This window comes from Heptranchias perlo, chromosome 10, assembly GCF_035084215.1.
Source record: "Heptranchias perlo isolate sHepPer1 chromosome 10, sHepPer1.hap1, whole genome shotgun sequence".
Lineage (NCBI taxonomy): Eukaryota > Metazoa > Chordata > Chondrichthyes > Hexanchiformes > Hexanchidae > Heptranchias > Heptranchias perlo.
This window is the reverse complement of record NC_090334.1, coordinates 86,594,298-86,612,070: the sequence shown is the minus strand read 5'-3', so window position 1 is coordinate 86,612,070 and position 17,773 is coordinate 86,594,298. Positions and strand designations below refer to the sequence as shown.

Here is a 17,773-nt window from a genome sequence, read left to right as displayed (position 1 = left end):
CTTGTGGTTCCGCACATAGATGACCTTGTTGATCCTTAAGAGGCCCGACTCTCTCCCTAGTTACCCTTTTGCCCTTTATGTATTTGTAGAAGTTTGTGTGCAGTTTTGGTCTCCTTATTTAAGAAAGGACATAATTGCTTTGGAGGCAGTTCAGAGAAGGTTTACTCGACTGATTCCTGGGATGAGGGGGTTATCTTATGAGGTTGAGTTAGATAGATTCCTGATTAACAAGGGAGTCAAAGGTTATGGTAGTCAGACGGAAAAGTAGGGCTGAGGTCGCAGTCAAATAGCAGAGCAGGCTCAAGGGGCCGAATGGCCGACTCATGTTTTTAATTCATATGTTCGTATGTATTCACAAAGGGCCAGCAAGGTTTTCTGCCATTGGAGTGGAGGGGAAAGCTGGGAGGGAAATCCCAGCAAATCCCAACCCTATCTTTAATAGGTATCAACACATTTATCAAGAGGAGTCACCAGCTGATTTTCCCACTCTAGCACAGGGTCAACTGTAGCGCCCCAACTCAGGTAAGACTGGTTAGCTCAGTTGAGGCAACAGGTTGAACCTGGGCCCTTGGTTTACAAGGCTCAATAACCACACTTGGTGGCGTATTTACCCACTGAGCCATCAGGCATCATGAACATTTTTCTTTACCTGTCCTTCACAGCGTTGAACTTCAGCATGCTCAGCACGGCTCCCAGAATAAAAAACATCAGAATCGGATCCAACAAGATATACTGAGAAATGGTAATACATCCAGTGTCTGCCAGTAGAAAGACATGTTACAATAATACATCCAGTGTCTGCCAATAGAAAGACATCATAATACCATAGTGGGGACAGCAGAGGAGGTGGCTTTTCAGCCCTTCATGCCTGCTCTTTGAAAGAGCTATTCAATTAGTTGCTCTTTCCCCACAGTCCTGTAAATTTTTTCCCTTCAAGTTACCACTGAATATGAGTCCAACACCCTTTCAGGCAGTGCATTCCAGATCATTACAACTCACAGCATAAAAAAATGTTTCCTTATAAGAACATAAGAAATCGAGTCATAGAGTTATACGGCACGGATAGAGGCCCTTCGGCCCATCGTGTCCGCGCCGGCCATCAGCCCTGTCTACTCTAATCCCATATTCCAGCATTTGGTCCGTAGCCTTGTATGCTATGGCATTTCAAGTGCTCATCCAAATGCTTCTTGAATATTGTGAGGGTTCCTGCCTCCACAACCCTTTCAGGCAGTGAGTTCCAGACTCCAACCACCCTCTGGGTGAAAAAGTTCTCTCTCAAATCCCCTCTAAACCTCCCGCCTTTTACCTTGAATCTATGTCCCCTTGTTATAGAACCCTCAACAAAGGGAAAAAGCTCCTTAGTATCCATAGGTGCAGAAGTCGATCAAGCCTGCTCCTCCATTCAATCAGATCATGGCTGATCTTCGATCTCGCCCGATCCCCACATCCCTTGATTCCCGGAGTCCAAAAATCTATCGATCTCAGCTTTGAATATACTCAATGACTGAGCGTCCACTCTGGGTCTTTGTTTACTCTGTCAAAACTATTCATGATTTAACACCTCTATTAAATCTCCCCTTAACCATCTCTGTTCTAAGGAGAACAGCCTCAGCTTCTCCAGTCTCTCCACATAACTGAAGTCCCTCATCCCTGGCACCATTCTAGTAAATCTTTTTTGCACCCTCTGTAAGGCCTTGACATCCTTCCTAAAGTGTGGTGCCCAGAATTGAACACAATACTCGAGCTGAGGCCGAACCAGTGTTTTATCAAGGTTTAGCATAACTTCCTTCCTTTTGTACTCTGTGCCTGTATTAATAAAGTCCAGTATTCCATGTGCTTTTTTAAAAAAAACAGCCTTCTCAACTTGTCCTGCCTCCTTCAAAGATTTGCGTACTTGCACCCCCCAGTTCTCTCTGTTCCTGTACCCGCTTTAGAATTGTATCATTGAGTTCACATTGCCTCTCGTCATTCTTCCAGCCAGAATGCATCACTTCACACTTCTCTGCATTAAATTTCATCTACCATGTGTCCGTTCATTTCACCAGTCTGTCTACGTCAGTTACTATCCTCCACCTTATTTATTACATTTCCGAGTTGCGTGTCATCTGCAAAACTTGGAAATTATACCCTCTATATCCAAGTCCAGCTCCAGGTCATAATATATATCAAAAAGTACGGTAGCAGTGTGGTTATGTTACTGGACTAGTAATCCAGGGGCCTGGACTAATTATCCGCAATCATGAGTTCAAATCCTGCCACGGCAGCTGGAGAATAAAATTCAATTAATTAAATCTGGAATAAAAAACTAGTATCAATAATGGTGGCCATGAAACTACTGGATTGTCGTAAAAACCGATCACTAATGTCCTTTAGGGAAGGAAACCTGCTGTCCTTACCCGGTCTGGCCAATATGTGACTCCAGGCTCACAGCAACGTGACTGATTCTTAATCGCCCTCTGAAATGGCCCAGCAAGCCACTCAATTGTACAATCTTGCTACAAAAAGTAATAACAACAAAACCAGACGGACCACCCGGCATTGGAACACTGGGCACCAGACACGACAAAGGCAAACCAAGCCCAGCCAACCCTGCAAAGTCGTCCTCACTAACATCTGGGGACTTGTGCCAAAATTGGGAGAGCTGTCCCACAGACAAGTCAAGCAACAGCCTGACATAGCCATACTCACAGAATCACGCCTTTCAGCCAACGCCCCAGACTCTTCCATAATCATCCCAGGGTATGTCCTGTCCCATTGGCAGGACAGACCCACCAGAGGTGGCTGTACAGTGATATACAGTCAGGAGGGAGTGGCCCTGGGAGTCCTCAACATTGACTCTGTACCCCATGAAATCTCATGGCATCAGGTCAAACATGGGCAAAGAAACCTCCTGATTACCACTTACCGTCCTCCCTCAGCTGATCAATTCGTCCTCCTCCATGTTGAGCACCAATTGGAGAAGGCAGCAAGGGCACAGAATGTACTCTGGGTGGGGGACTTCAATGTCCATCACCAAGGGTGGCTCAGTAGCACTACTGCTGACCGAGCTGGCCTAGTCCTGAAGGACATAGCTGCCAGACTGGGCCTGCAGCAAGAGGTGAGCGAACCAACACGAGAGAAAAAACTTACTTGACCTTGTTCTCACCAATCTACCTGTCGCAAATGCATCTGTACATGACAGTATTGGTAGGAGTGACCACCGCAGTCCTTGTGAAGACGAAATACCACTGTGCTAAATGGAATAGATTCAGAACATATCTAGCAGCTCAAAACTGGGCATCCATGAGGCACTGTGGGCCATCTGCAGCAGCAGAATTGTATTCCAACAAAATCTGGAAACTCATGGCGCACCATATTCCTCACATACCATTACCAACAAGCCAGGGGATCAACCCTGGTTCAATGAGGAGTGTAGAAGAGCATGCCAGGAGCAACACCAGGAGTACCTAAAAATGAGGTGCCAACCTGGTGATGCTACAACTCAGGACTACATGCATGCTAAACAGAGGAAGCGATTCCACAACCAATGGATCAAATCAAAGCTCTGCAGTCCTGCCACATTCAGTCATGAATGGTGGTGGACAATTAAACAACTGACGGGAGGAGGCGGCTCTGCAAACATCCCCATCCTTAAATGATGGCAGAGTCCAGCACGTGAGTGCAAAAGACAAGGCTGAAGCGTTTGGAACCATCTTCAGCCAGAAGTGCCGAGTAGATGATCCATCTCAGCCTCCTCCCGATATCCCCACCATCACAGAAGCCAGTCTTCAGCCAATTCGATTTTTTTTTTTAAATTCGTTCATGGGATGTGGGTGTTGCTGGCGAGGCCGGCATTTATTGCCCATCCCTAATTGCCCTTGAGAAGGTAGTGGTGAGCCGCCTCCTTCAACCGCTGCAGTCCAGGTGAAGGTTCTCCCACAGTGCTGTTAGGAAGGGAGTTCCAGGATTTTGACCCAGCGACGATGAAGGAAAGGCGATATATTTCCAAGTCGGGATGGTGCGTGACTTGGAGGGGAACATGCAGGTGGTATTGTTCCCACGTACCTGCGCTCTTGTCCTTCCAGGTGGTAGAGGTCGCGGGTTTGGGAGGTGCTGTCGAAGAAGCCTTAGCGAGTTGCTGCAGTGCAACCTGTGGATGGTACACACTGCAGCCCCACTGGGGAGTCAGGAGGTGAGTCACTTGCTGCAGAATACCCAGCCTCTGACCTGCTCTTGTAGCCACAGTATTTATATGGCTGGTCCAGTTAAGTTTCTGGTCAATGGTGACCCCCCCGATGTTGATGGTGGGGGATTCGGCGATGGTAATGCCGTTGAATGTCATGGGGAGGTGGTTAGACTCTCTCTTGTTGGAGATGGTCATTGCCTGGCATTTGTCTGGCGCGAATGTTACTTGCCACTTATCAGCCCAAGCCTGGATGTTGTCCAGGTCTTGCTGCATGTGGGCTCGGATTGCTTCATTATCTGAGGGGTTGCGAATGGAACTGAACACTGTGCAGTCATCAGCGAACATCCCCATTTCTCACCTTATGATGGAGGGAAGGTCATTGATGAAGCAGCTGAAGATGGTTGGGCCGAGGACACTGTCTTGAGGAACTCCTGCAGCAATGTCCTGGGGCTGAGATGATTGGCTTCCAACTGCCACAACCATCTTCCTTTGTGCGAGGTATGACTCCAGCCACTGGAGAGTTTTCCCCTGATTCCCATTGACTTCAATTTTACTCGGGCTCCTTGTGCCACACTCGGTCAAATGCTGCCTTCATGTCAACGGCAGTCACTCTCTCCTCACCTCTGGAATTCAACTCTTTTGTCCATAAGAACATAAGAACATAAGAAATTGGAGCAGGAGTAGGCCAATCGGCCCCTCGAGCCTGCTCCGCCATTCAATAAGATCATGGCTGATCTGATCCCAACCACAAATCTAAAGAACACAAGAAGTCGGAGCAGGACCCGGCCACACAGCCCCTGGGCCCTCTCCGCCACCCACAGGGCATTGACCGATCCGAACTCAGCTTCATGTCCAATTTCCTGCCCGCTCCCCATAACCCCTAATTCCCTTTACTTCTAGGAAACTGTCTATTTCTGTTTTAAATTTATCTAATGATGTAGCTTCCACAGCTTCCTGGGGCAGCAAATTCCACAGACCTACCACCCTCTGAGTGAAGAAGTTTCTCCTCATCTCAGTTTTGAAAGAGCAGCCCCTTATTCTAAGATTATGCCCCCTAGTTCTAGTTTCACCCATCTTTGGGAACATCCTTACTGCATCCACCCGATCAAGACCCTTCACAATCTTATATGTTTCAATAAGATCGCCTCTCATTCTTCTGAACTCCAATGAGTAGAGTCCCAATCTACTCAACCTCTCCTCATATGTCCGCCCCCTCATCCCCGGGATTAACCGAGTGAACCTTCTTTGTACTGCCTCGAGAGCAAGTATGTCTTTTCTTAAGTATGGAGACCAAAACTGTATGCAGTATTCCAGGTGCGGTCTCACCAATACCTTATATAACTGCAGCAATACCTCCTTGTTTTTATATTCTATCCCCCGAGCAATAAAAGCCAACATTCCGTTGGCTTTCTTGATCACCTGCTGCACCTGCATACCAACTTTTTGATTTTCTTGCACTAGGACCCCCAGATCCCTTTGTACTGCAGTACTTTCCAGTCTCTCGCCATTAAGAAAATAACTTGCTCTCTGATTTTTCCTGCCAAAGTGCATAACCTCACATTTTCCAATATTATATTGCATCTGCCAAATCTCCGCCCACTCACCCAGCCTGTCCATATCCCCTTGCAGGTTTTTTATGTCCTCCTCACTCTCTACTTTCCCTCCCATCTTTGTATCATCTGCAAATTTTGATATGTTGCACTCGGTCCCCTCCTCCAAATCGTTAATATAGATTGTAAAGAGTTGGGGACCCAGCACCGACCCCTGTGGAACACCACTGGTTACTGGTTGCCAGTCCGAAAATGAACCATTTATCCCAACTCTCTGCTTCCTGTTCGATAACCAATCCTCCACCCATGCCAGAATATTACCCCCAATCCCGTGATTTTTTATCTTAAGTAATAATCTTTTATGTGGCACCTTGTCGAATGCCTTCTGGAAGTCTAAATACACTATGTCCACTGGTTCCCCTTTATCCACCCTATACGTTATATCCTCGAAGAACTCAAGCAAATTTGTCAGACATGACTTCCCCTTCATAAAGCCATGCTGACTTTGTCCTATTAAATTATGCTTATCTAAATGTTCCGTTACTGTCTCCTTAATAATAGACTCCAAAATTTTACCCACCACAGATGTTAAGCTAACTGGCCTATAATTTCCAGCCTTCTGCCTACTACCCTTTTTAAATAACGGTGTTACATTAGCAGTTTTCCAATCTGCCGGGACCTCTCCTGAGTCCAGGGAATTTTGGAAAACTATCACCAAAGCATCCACAATCCCTACTGCCACTTCCCTCAAGACCCTAGGATGGAAGCCATCAGGTCCAGGGGATTTATCCGCCTTGAGTCCCATTATTTTACTGAGTACCATCTCTTGAGTGATTTTAATCGTATTTAGCTCCTCCCCCCCGAGAGTCCCCTGTTTGTCCAGTGTTGGGATATTCTTAGTGTCCTCTACTGTAAAGACTGAAACAAAATATTTGTTCAGCATTTTTGCCATCTCCATGTTTCCCACCATTAATTTCCCGGTCTCATCCTCTAAGGGACCTATGTTTGCCTTAGCCACCCGTTTTCTTTTTATATAACTATAGAAACTCTTGCTATCTGTTTTTATATTTTTTGCTAATTTCTTTTCATAATCTAACTTCCCTTTCTTAATCAATCCTTTAGTTACTTTTTGCTGTCTTTTGAAGAATTCCCAATCTTCTATCCTCCCACTAAGTTTGGCTACCTTATATGTCCTTGTTTTTAGTCGGATACTATCCTTGATTTCTTTACTTAGCCACGGATGGCTGTCATTTCTTTTACACCCTTTTTTCCTCAGTGGAATATATTTATTTTGAAAGTTGTAAAATAACTCCCGAAATGAACACCACTGCTCATGTACCGTCTTACCCTTTAATCTATTTTCCCAGTCCACTTTAATCAATTCCGCTCTCATACCATCATAGTCTCCTTTATTCAAGCTCAGTACGCTTGTTTGAGAATCAACCTTCTCACCCTCTAATTGGATATGGAATTCAACCATGTTGTGGTCGCTCGTTCCAAGGGGATCCTTAACTAGGACATTATTAATTAATCCTGACTCATTACACAGGACCAGGTCCAAGGTTGCCTGCCCCCTTGTAGGATCAGTTACATACTGCTCAAGAAATCCATCCCTGATGCACTCAATGAACTCGTCCTCAAGGCTGCTCTGCCCAATTTGATTTGTCCAGTTAATATGATAATTAAAATCCCCCATAATTATGGCTGTTCCCTTATTACATGCCCCGACTATCTCCTGATTAATACTTCTTCCAGCAGAGTTGCAACTATTAGGAGGCCTATATACTACGCCCACTAATGTTTTTTTTCCCTTATTATTCCTTATCTCCACCCAAACTGTTTCATTATCTTGATGCTTTGTCCCAATATCATTTCTCTGTATTACAGTGATTCCTTCCTTTATTAACATAGCCACCCCACCTCCCCTTCCTTCCTGCCTGTCCTTCCTGATTGTTAAATACCCTGGCATATTTAATTCCCAGTCGTTGTCACCCTGCAGCCATGTTTCTGTAATGGCCACAAGATCATACCCATACGTAGTTATTTGTGCCGTTAACTCGTCCATTTTATTACGAATGCTACGTGCATTCAGATAAAGAACTTTCAAATCTGTTTTGTGACGCTTAGTTCCTGCTTTTTCCTTTTTTAACACTTTACCTATTACTCCATACCTTCTGTCCCTTCCTGTTACGCTTTCCTCTCTCTCCCTGCTCAGGTTCCCAACCCCCTGCCACTTTAGTTTAAACCCTCCCAAACAGCACTAGCAAACACTCCTCCTAGGACAGCGGTCCCGGCCCTGCCCAGGTGCAGACTGTCCGGTTTGTACTGGTCCCACCTCCCCCAGAACCGGTTCCAGTGTCCCAGGAATTTGAATCCCTCCCCCTTGCACCACTCCTCTAGCCACGTATTCATTTGAAATATCCTCCTATTTCTACTCTGACTAGCACGTGGCACTGGCAGCAATCCTGAGATTACTACCTTTGAGGTCCTATTTTTTAATTTACCTCCTAACTCCCTATATTCTGCTTTTAGGACCTCATCCCCTTTTTTACCTATATCGTTGGTGCCTATGTGCACCACGACAGCTGGCTGTTCGCCCTCCCCCTCCAAAATGTTCTGTAGCCGCTCCGAGACATCCTTGATCCTTGCACCAGGGAGGCAACACACCATCCTGGAGTCTCGGTTGCGGCCGCAGAAACGCCTGTCTATTCCCCTTACAATTGAGTCCCCTATCACTATAGCTCTGCCACTCTTTTTCCTCCCAGCCTGTGCAGCAGAGCTACCCGTGGTGCCAGGAAGTTGGCTGCTGCTGCCTTCCCCTGATAAGTCATCCCCCCCAACAGCATCCAAAGTGGCATATCTGTTTGAGAGGGGGATGGCCACAGGGGACCCCTGCACTACCTGCCTGCATCTCTTACTCTTCCTGGTGGTCACCCATTCACTTCCTGCCTGTATACCCTTTACCTGCGGTGTGACCAACTCGCTAAACGTGCTATCCACGAGTTTGGACCAAGGCTGTAATGTGGTCTGGAGCAGAGTGGTCCTGGTGGAACCCGAACTAAGCATCAGTTATTGGTGAGTAAGTGCCGCTTGATGGCACTGTCGACGACACCTTCCATCACTTTGCTGATGATTGAGAGTGGACTGATGGGGCGGTAATTGGCCAGATTGGATTTGTCCTGCTTTTTGTGGACAGGACATACCTGGGCAATTTTCCACATTATCGGGTAGATGCCAGTGTTGTAGCTGTATTGGAACAGCTTGGCTAGAGGCGCGAACACAAGTCTTTAGCACTACAGCCGGGATGTTGTCGGGGCCCATAGCCTTTGCTGTATCCAGTGCACTCAGCCATTTCTTGATATCACGTGGAGTGAATCGAATTGGCTGAAGACTGGCTTCTGTGATGGTGGGGATAACGGGAGGAGGCCGAGATGGATCATCCACTCGGCACTTCTGGCTGAAGATGGTTGCAAACGCTTCAGTGTTGTCTTTTGCACTCACGTGTTGGACTTCGCCATCATTGAGGACGGGGATGTTTGCAGAGCCTCCTCCTCCCGTTAGTTGTTTAATTGTCCACCACAATTCACGACTGGATGTGGCAGGACTATAGATTCGTGCCATGTGATATCAAGAAATGGCTGAGTGCACTGGATACAACAAAGGTTATGGGCCCCGACAACATCCCAGCTGCAGTGCTGAAGACTTGTGCTCCAGAACTAGCTGTGCCTCTGTTCCAGTACAGCTACAACACTGGCTTCTACCCGAAAATGTGGAAAATTGCCCAGGTATGTCCTGCCAAAAAGCAGGACAAATCCAATCCGGCCAATTACCGCCCCATCAGTCTACTCTCAATCATCAGCAAAGTGACGGAAGGTGTCGTCGACAGTGCTATCAAGCGGCACTTATTCACCAATAACCTGCACACCGATGCTCAGTTTGGGTTCCGCCAGCACCACTCGGCTCCAGACCTCATTACAGCCTTCGTCCAAACATGGACAAAAGAGCTGAATTCCAGAGATGAGGTGAAAGTGACTGCACTGGACATGAAGGCAGCATTTGACCAAGTGTGGCACCAAGGAGCCCAAGTAAAATTGAAGTCAATGGGAATCTGGGGGCATAATCTCCAGTGGCTGGAGTCATACCTAGCACAAAGGAAGGTGGTAGTGGTTGTTGGAGGCCAATCATCTCAGCCCCAGGACATTGCTGCAGGAGTTCCTCAGGACAGTGTCCTCGGCCCAACCATCTTCAGCTGCTTCATCAATGACCTTTCCTCCGTCATAAGGGGATGTTCGCTGATGATTGCACAGTGTTCAGTTCCATTCGCAACCCCTCAGATAATGAAGCAGTCTATGCCCGCCTGCGGCAAGACCTGGACAATATCCAGGCTTGGGCTGATAAGTGACAAGTAACATTCGTGCCAGACAAGTGCCAGGCAATGAATCTCCAACAGAGAGTCCAGAGTGACTCACCTCCTGACTCCCCAAAGCCTTTCCACCACCGACAAGGCACAAGTCAGGAGTGTGATGGAATGCTCTCCACTTGCTTGGATAAATTCAGCTCCAACAACACTCAAGAAGCTCTACACCATCAAAGACAAAGAAGCCCGCTTGCTTGGTTCCCCATCCACCAACCTGAACATTCACTCCCTTCACCTCCAGTGCACCGTGGCTGCAGTGTGTACCATCTACAGGATACACTGCAGCATCTCGCCAAGGCTTCTTCCTCCCAAACCCGCGACCTCTACCACCAAGAAGGACAAGGGCAGCTGGCACGTGGGAACAACACCACCTGCATGTCCCCCTCCAATTCACACACCATCCCAACTTGGAAATACATAGTCATTCCTTCATCGTCGCTGGGTCAAAATCCTGGAACTCCAGACCTAACAGCACTGTGGGAGAACCTTCACCACACGGACTGCAGCGGTTCAAGAATGCGGCTCATCCCCACCTTCTCCAGGGCAATTAGGGATGGGCGATAAATGCTGGCCTTGCCAGCAACGCCCATATCCCATGAACGAATAAAAAAAAGTTAAGCAGAGACCTAATAGAGGTATTTGAGCCTACGAATTAAGAGCAGGAGTAGGCTATTCAGCCCCTCGTGCCTGCTCTGCCATTTGATATCATGGCTGATCTGATTGTGATCTCAACCCTACTTTCCCGTCGACCTACTATAACTTTTGACTCCCTTGATAATCAGGAATCTATCTAACTCAGCCTTAAAAATATTCAATGCCTCTGCCTCCACCACTCTCTGGGGAAGAGAGCTCCAGAGACTAGCGACCCTCAGAGAAAAAATGTCTCCTCATCTCCATCTTAAATGGGAGACCACTTATTTTTAAATCTGTGGCCCCGAGTTCTCGTCTCTCCCACAAGGGGAAACATCCTCTCAGCATCGACCCCTTCTAGTCCCCTCAGGATCTTATATGTTTCAACAAGATCACCTCTCATTCCTCTAAACTCCAATGTATACAGGTCTACCTGTCCAACCTTTCCTCATAAGATAACCCCCTCATCCTAGGAATCAGTCGAGTGAACCTTCTCTGAACTGTCTCTAAAGCAATTATGTCCTTTCTTAAATAAGGAGACCAAAACTGCACACAGTATTCGAGATGTGGTCTCACCAATGCCCTGTCCAACTGTCGCAAAACATCTCTACTTTTATATTCCATTCCCCTTGCAATAAATGACAACATTTCATTTGCCTTCCTAATCACTTGCTGTATCTGCATACTAACTTTGTGATTCATGTACTAGGACACCCAGATCCCTCTGTACCTCAGGGGTCTGCAATCTCTCTCCATTTAAATAATATACTGCTTTGCTATTCCTCCTACCAAAGTGGACAAGTTCACATTTTCCCACATTATACTCCATCTGCCAAATTTTTGCCCACTCACTTAACCTATCTATATCCCTTTGCAGACTCCTTATGTCCTATTCACAACTTACTTTCCTACCTACCTTTGTGTCATCAGCAAATTTAGCAACCATACATTCGGTCCCTTCATCCAAGTCATTGATATGGATTGTAAATAGTTGAGGCCCAATCACTGATCCCTGTGGCACTCCACTCGTTACATCTTGCCAACCTGAAAATGACCCATTTACGCCTGTTTCATGTTATAGTCCAACAGTTTTATTTGAAAATCACAAGCTTTCGGAGCTTAAATCCTTCGTCAGGTGAGTGAGTGAAGGGTTTTTAAAATCGCATAGCATATATTAGGCTGGGAGACAAACACAGCAATCAAAGGTGTCATTGGTGTTCAGACAGGTTAGCCACGGAAAACATGACATCCCAGTATACTGAATACACAATGGGTCAGATTACACAGAGAGAGAGAATGAGACCCAAAAGGCAGAGAGAGAGCGAGAGTCCAGTTGTATTAAAAACAGATCATTTTTTTCCCCGCTGGTGGGGTTACGTGTAGTGTGACATGAACCCAAGATCCCAGTTGAGGCCGTCCTCATGGGTGCGGAACTTAGCTATCAATTTCTGCTCGACGATTTTGCGTTGTCGTGTGTCTCAAAGGCCGCCTTGGAGAACGCTTACCCGAAGATCGGTGGCTGAATGTCCTTGACTGCTGAAGTGTTCCCCGACTGGGAGGATCTGCTCAGACAAGGAGGAACACGATGGACACCTGCAGACGCTGAAAGACACCCTTGTAAGAACGGGATATGACGCTCGACTTGTCAATCGACAGTTCCGACGGGCCACAGCGAAGAATCGCATCGACCTCCTCAGAAGACAAACACAGGACGCAACCAACAGAGTACCCTTCGTTGTCCAGTACTTCCCCGGAGCAGAGAAACTACGCCATGTTCTCCGCAGCCTTCAACATGTCATCGATGACGACGAACACCTGCCGAAGGCTTTCCCCACGCCTCCATTACTTGCCTTCAAACAGCCACCCAACCTCAAACTGACCATCGTTCGCAGCAAATTACCCAGCTTTCAGGAGAACAGCGTCCACGACACCACACAACCCTGCCACGGCAACCTCTGCAAGACATGTCACGCCAGATCATCGACACAGATACCACCATCACACGAGAGAACACCACCCACCAGGTACATGGTTCCTACTCCTGTGACTCGGCCAATGTTGTCTACCTCATACGATGCAGGAAAGGATGCCCCGGAGCATGGTACATTGGCGAGACCGTGCAGACACTGCGACAACGGATGAACGGACACCGCGCAACAATCGCCAGACAGGAGGGTTCCCTCCCAGTCGGGGAACACTTCAGCAGTCAAGGACATTTAGCCACCGACCTTCGGGTAAGCGTACTCCAAGGCGGCCTTCGAGACACACGACAACGCAAAATCGTCAAGCAGAAATTGATAGCCAAGTTCCGCACCCATGAGGACGGCCTCAACCGGGATCTTGGGTTCATGTCACACTGCACGTAACCCCACCAGCGAGGAAAAAAAATTATCTGTTTTTAATACAACTGGACATTCTCTCTCTCTCTCTCTCTCTCTCTCTCTCTCTCAGCCTTTCGGGTCTCATTCTCTCTCTGTCTGTGTAATCTGACCCATTGTGTATTCAGTATACTGGGATGTAATGTTTTCCGTGGCTAACCTGTCTGAACACCAACGACACCTTTGATTGCTGTGTTTGTCTCCCAGCCTAATATATGCTATGCGATTTTAAAAACCCTTCACTCACTCACCTGATGAAGGAGGTAAGCTCCGAAAGCTTGTGATTTTCAAATAAAACTGTTGGACTATAACCTGGTGTTGTAAGATTCCTTACATTTGTCCACCCCAGTCCATCACCGGCATCTCCACATCATGTTTCATGTTGGCTACCCAATCCTTTATCCATGCTAATACGTTACCCCCTACACCATGAGCTCTTATTTTGTGTAGTAGCCTTTGACGTGGCACCTTGTCAAAAGCCTTCTCGACATCCAAGTACACCACATACACAGGATCCCCTTTATCCACGTTGCTTGTTACTTCCTCAAGGAACGCTAATAAATGAACACAATTTCTCTTTCACAAAGCCATGTTAACTCTGCCTGTTTGCATTGAGATTTTCTAAGTGCCCTGCTATAACCTCCTTAATAATAGATTCTAGCATTTTCCCAATAACAGATGTTAAGTTAACTGGCCTGTAGTTTCCTGCTTTCTGTCTCCCTCCTTTCTTGAATAGAGGAGTTACATTCGCTATTTTCCAATCTGATGGGGCCCTTCCAAATCTAGGGAATTTTGGAAAATTAATACCAATGCATCTTCAATCTCTGCAGCCACTTCTTTTAAGGCCCTCGGATGAAGTCCGTCAGGACCTGCGGACTTGTCAGCTTTAAGTTCTAGTATTTTTTTCAAAACTCTTTCCCTGGTGATTGTAAATGTTTTAAGTTCCTCCCTCCCTTTCACCTCTTGATTCACAATTATTTCTGGCATGTTATTTGTATCCTCCACAGCGAAGTCGGACGCAAAATATCTGTTCAATTCATCCGCCATTTCCTTATTCTCCATTATCAATTCTCCAGACTCACTCTCGAGAGGACCAATGCTCACTTTACTTATTCTTTTCCTTTTTAAATGCCTGTAGAAACTCTTATCTGTTTTAATATTTCTAGTTAACTTTCTCTTGTACTCTAATTTCTCCCTCATTATTATTCTTTTCGTTATTCTTTGCTGTTTTTTATATTCTGTCCAATCTTCTGACCTGCCACTAATCTTTGCGTAATTGTATGCTTTTTCTTTCAATTTGATACTATCTTTAACTTCCTTAATTAGCCATGGATGATACGTCCCTCCCCTCGAGTCCTTCTTTCTCACTGGAATGTATCTTTGCTGAGTGTTATGAAATATCTCATTAAATGTCTGCCACTGCATCTCTACTGACCTATCCCTTAACCTAATTTCCCAGTTCACTTTAGCCAGCTCTGTCTTCATGCCCTCATAATTGTCCTTATTTAAGTTTAAAACACTAGTCTTAGACTTACTCTTCTCTCCCTCAAACTGAATGCGAAATTCAATCAATGTGTGATCACTGCTACCTAGAAGCTCCTTTACAATGAGGTCAATGATATACAAAATAATGAGGGGTTTTGATGGGACAAATGGACGGTGGATAGGCAATGGCTAATATTTAAAGAACTTGTGCAGGAATTACAACAATTATTCATTCCTGTCTGGTGCAAAAATAAAACAGGAAAGGTGGCTCAACCGTGGCTTACAAAAGAAATTAGGGATAGTATTAGATTCAAAGAGGAGACATATAAAATTGCCAGAAAAGCAGCAAACCTGAAGATTGGGAGTAGTTTAGAATTCAGCAAAGGAGAACAAAGAGATTGATTAAGAGGGGGAAAATAGAATGCGAGAGTAAACTAGCAGGGAACATAAAAACTGACTGTAAAAGCTTCTATAAATATGTCAAGAGAAAAAGATTATTGAAGACAAATGTAGGTCCCTTCCAGTCAGAAATGGGAAACAAAGAAATGGCAGAACAATTAAACACATACCTTGGTTCTGTCTTCACAAAGGAGGACACAAATAACCTCCCAGAAATGTTAGGGAACCAAGGGTCTGGTGAGAGGGAGGAACTGAAGGAAACCAGTATTAGTTAAAAAAAAGTGCTGGGGAAATTAATGGGGCTAAAGACTGACAAATCCCCAGGGCCTGATAATCTACATCCCGGAGTACTAAAGGAAGTGGCCCCGGAAATAGTGGATGCATTGGTGATCATCTTCCAAAATTCTATAGACTCTGGAACAGTTCCTACAGATTGGAGGGTGGCAAATGTAACCCCACTATTTAAAAAAGGAGGGAGAGAAAAAACAGGGAATTACAGACTAGTTAGCCTGACATCAGTAGTGGGGAAAATGCTAGAGTCTATTATAAAAGATGTGATAACAGAACACTTGGAAGGCATTAACGGGATTGGACAAAGTCAGCGTGGGTTTCTGAATGGGAAATCATGCTTAACAAATCTACTGGAGTTTTTTGAGGAGTTAACTGGTAGAATAGATAGGGGAGAACCAGTGGATGTGGTGCACTTGGATTTTCAGAAGGCTTTTGATAAGGTCCCATACAAGAGGGTAGTGTACAAAATTAAAGCACATGGGATTGGGGGGGGGAATATACTGGCATGGATTGAGAATTGGTTGACAGACAGGAAACAGAGAGTAGGAATAAATGGGTCTTTTTCCGGGTGGCAGGGATATGGGGAAAAAGCGGGAACAGGGTACTGAGTTAGTCGATCAGCCATGATCATTTGAATGGCGGAGCAGGCCCAAAGGGCCGAATGGCCTACTCTTGCTCCTATTTTCTATAGGGAGAAACTGTTTCCTCTGGCAAGTGGGTCAGGAACTAGAGGTCACAGATTTAAAATAATTGGCAAAAAAACTCGAGGGGAAATTAGGAAATTTTTTCTCATAGAGGGTTGTTAAGATCTGGAACACACTACCTGAAAGAGTGGTGGAAGCAGATTCCATAGGAACTGTCATTCAGAAATTGGACATGTATTTGAAGAGGACTAATTTGCAGGGTTGTGGGGAAAAAGCTGGGGTGTGGGACTAATGAGACAGCTGTTTCAAAGAGCCGGCACAGACATGATGGGCCAAATGGCTGTCTCCTGTGCTGTAAGATTCTATGAGTGTTAACTTTATTTTACTATGCCTCTGTCCAATTGTGTAACTGATCCAAATCTGTTGCTGCATCTTCTAACTCAACAGCTTTCCTGATTTATCATCAGTAAATCACAAGATAGAATCAGATGAAGAATGTGGCTGTGTGGGGCAGCAGCTTGGAGAGCATCAGATGCAGACAAGAGATAAAGAACTCAAAACCCAAGACCTCAAAAGGCAGGCATCTTACAAACCTTCAGGTTTTGTCGACTTACATTTGATATATTGAGTGCAACAAATGAAAGATATTTTGTCACAGTGCGCACCTTCGTACAGTCAAGATCTCTGAACAGCTACACAGCCATGGACGGTGCAGCACATTCCAATAACTTCAGTAGGCAACTCACCAAAGATGAGAACAGTAGCAGCAAGCAGTGCAGCAGTCAGTGAACCAGTCAGCTCCCGTACGATGAGATACGCGAAGGGAACCAGACAGGACCCTAGGATTGCACAGAGCTGCACAAATTGGGGAGGGGAGAGCACACAAGACCCAAAGAGAACAAGTTAGCACCAGAAAAACAAAGAGCAACTGTATTGTGCAAATAACAGCAATAGATGCAGATATCTAGAGGACATTCTGTTGAAATGCAATGAAAGCTGTAATATGCAGTGTTCAGAGAACACGTAAATGGTTAGCTCTGGAACCACTTCACTGTGTTACACTTTTGACTATTTACACATTCATTACAATGCTCACAGCAGTGAAAATAAAAATGAAATTATAGGGGAAGAAAACACTCTTGATCCTTGCAATACATCTCAACTGATAACTGAAGCCAACTCACGATCCATCACAAACAAAGGAACAGCAACATCAGAGCAGGTCCACAAATCTCAATGGGAAATGTAAACCGAGTGTTGTTAGCACAAAAAAAGCTAAAATGCCTTGCAAGGTTGAAAGATTGAATTCTTACTGATACACTCAAACTGTTTCAGATGGATTTCCCACCCTCAGTCTGATGTTCTTGGTTCTTTGAATGAAGTTTATCCTCCATGTATATTATGATAGGTAAATCATCTCACGAGAGTTGCACTTTATTGGAAAAGAACCCCCAGGGCAAGGACTTTCCATTCAAAGCCTAAACCTTGTGCAATGCCAACTAACCCCAGAAGAAAAGTTTAACCTCAGAGTGCCCACCATGTTTTACTGGGGTCAGTTCGCTGTAGATTGTCTCTCAGAATGACCAAAGTTGCACATCTCTCCCATTGAAATAATCCTAGTATTAGTGGGACTAATTGGCAGCTCTTTCAGAGAGCCGGCACGGGCACAATGAGCCGAATGGCCTCCTTTTGTCTCTCCTCATTACTGTAGTCCAAACCCCAGCATTATCCTGGTGAATCTACACTGTACAATTCCATGCCTTTAATGTCCTTTCCATAATGGGGTGCAAAACTGCACACAGCACTCTGTGGCC

The 17,773-nt window shown here is 45.7% G+C and overlaps 1 protein-coding gene across 6 annotated transcripts in view; it reads right to left on the bottom strand.

Annotated features, from left to right (window-relative positions):
* The window catches only part of pomt2 (protein-O-mannosyltransferase 2), a 196,347-nt gene that overhangs the window by 158,525 nt on the left and 20,049 nt on the right, over window positions 1–17,773 (bottom strand). For 5 of the 6 annotated variants that reach the window (XR_010964271.1, XM_067992145.1, XM_067992147.1 and 2 more), the window contains exons 4-5: window positions 16,706–16,814; window positions 650–758 (exon numbers count right to left, since the gene is read on the bottom strand). Coding sequence is in view for 5 of the 6 variants with exons in the window: in XM_067992145.1 (XP_067848246.1) it covers window positions 650–758; window positions 16,706–16,814 (218 nt within the window). In the remaining variant the exon portion in view is untranslated. The remainder of the gene's footprint in view (window positions 1–649; window positions 759–16,705; window positions 16,815–17,773) is intronic. The other variant, XM_067992148.1, reaches the window with a different exon arrangement.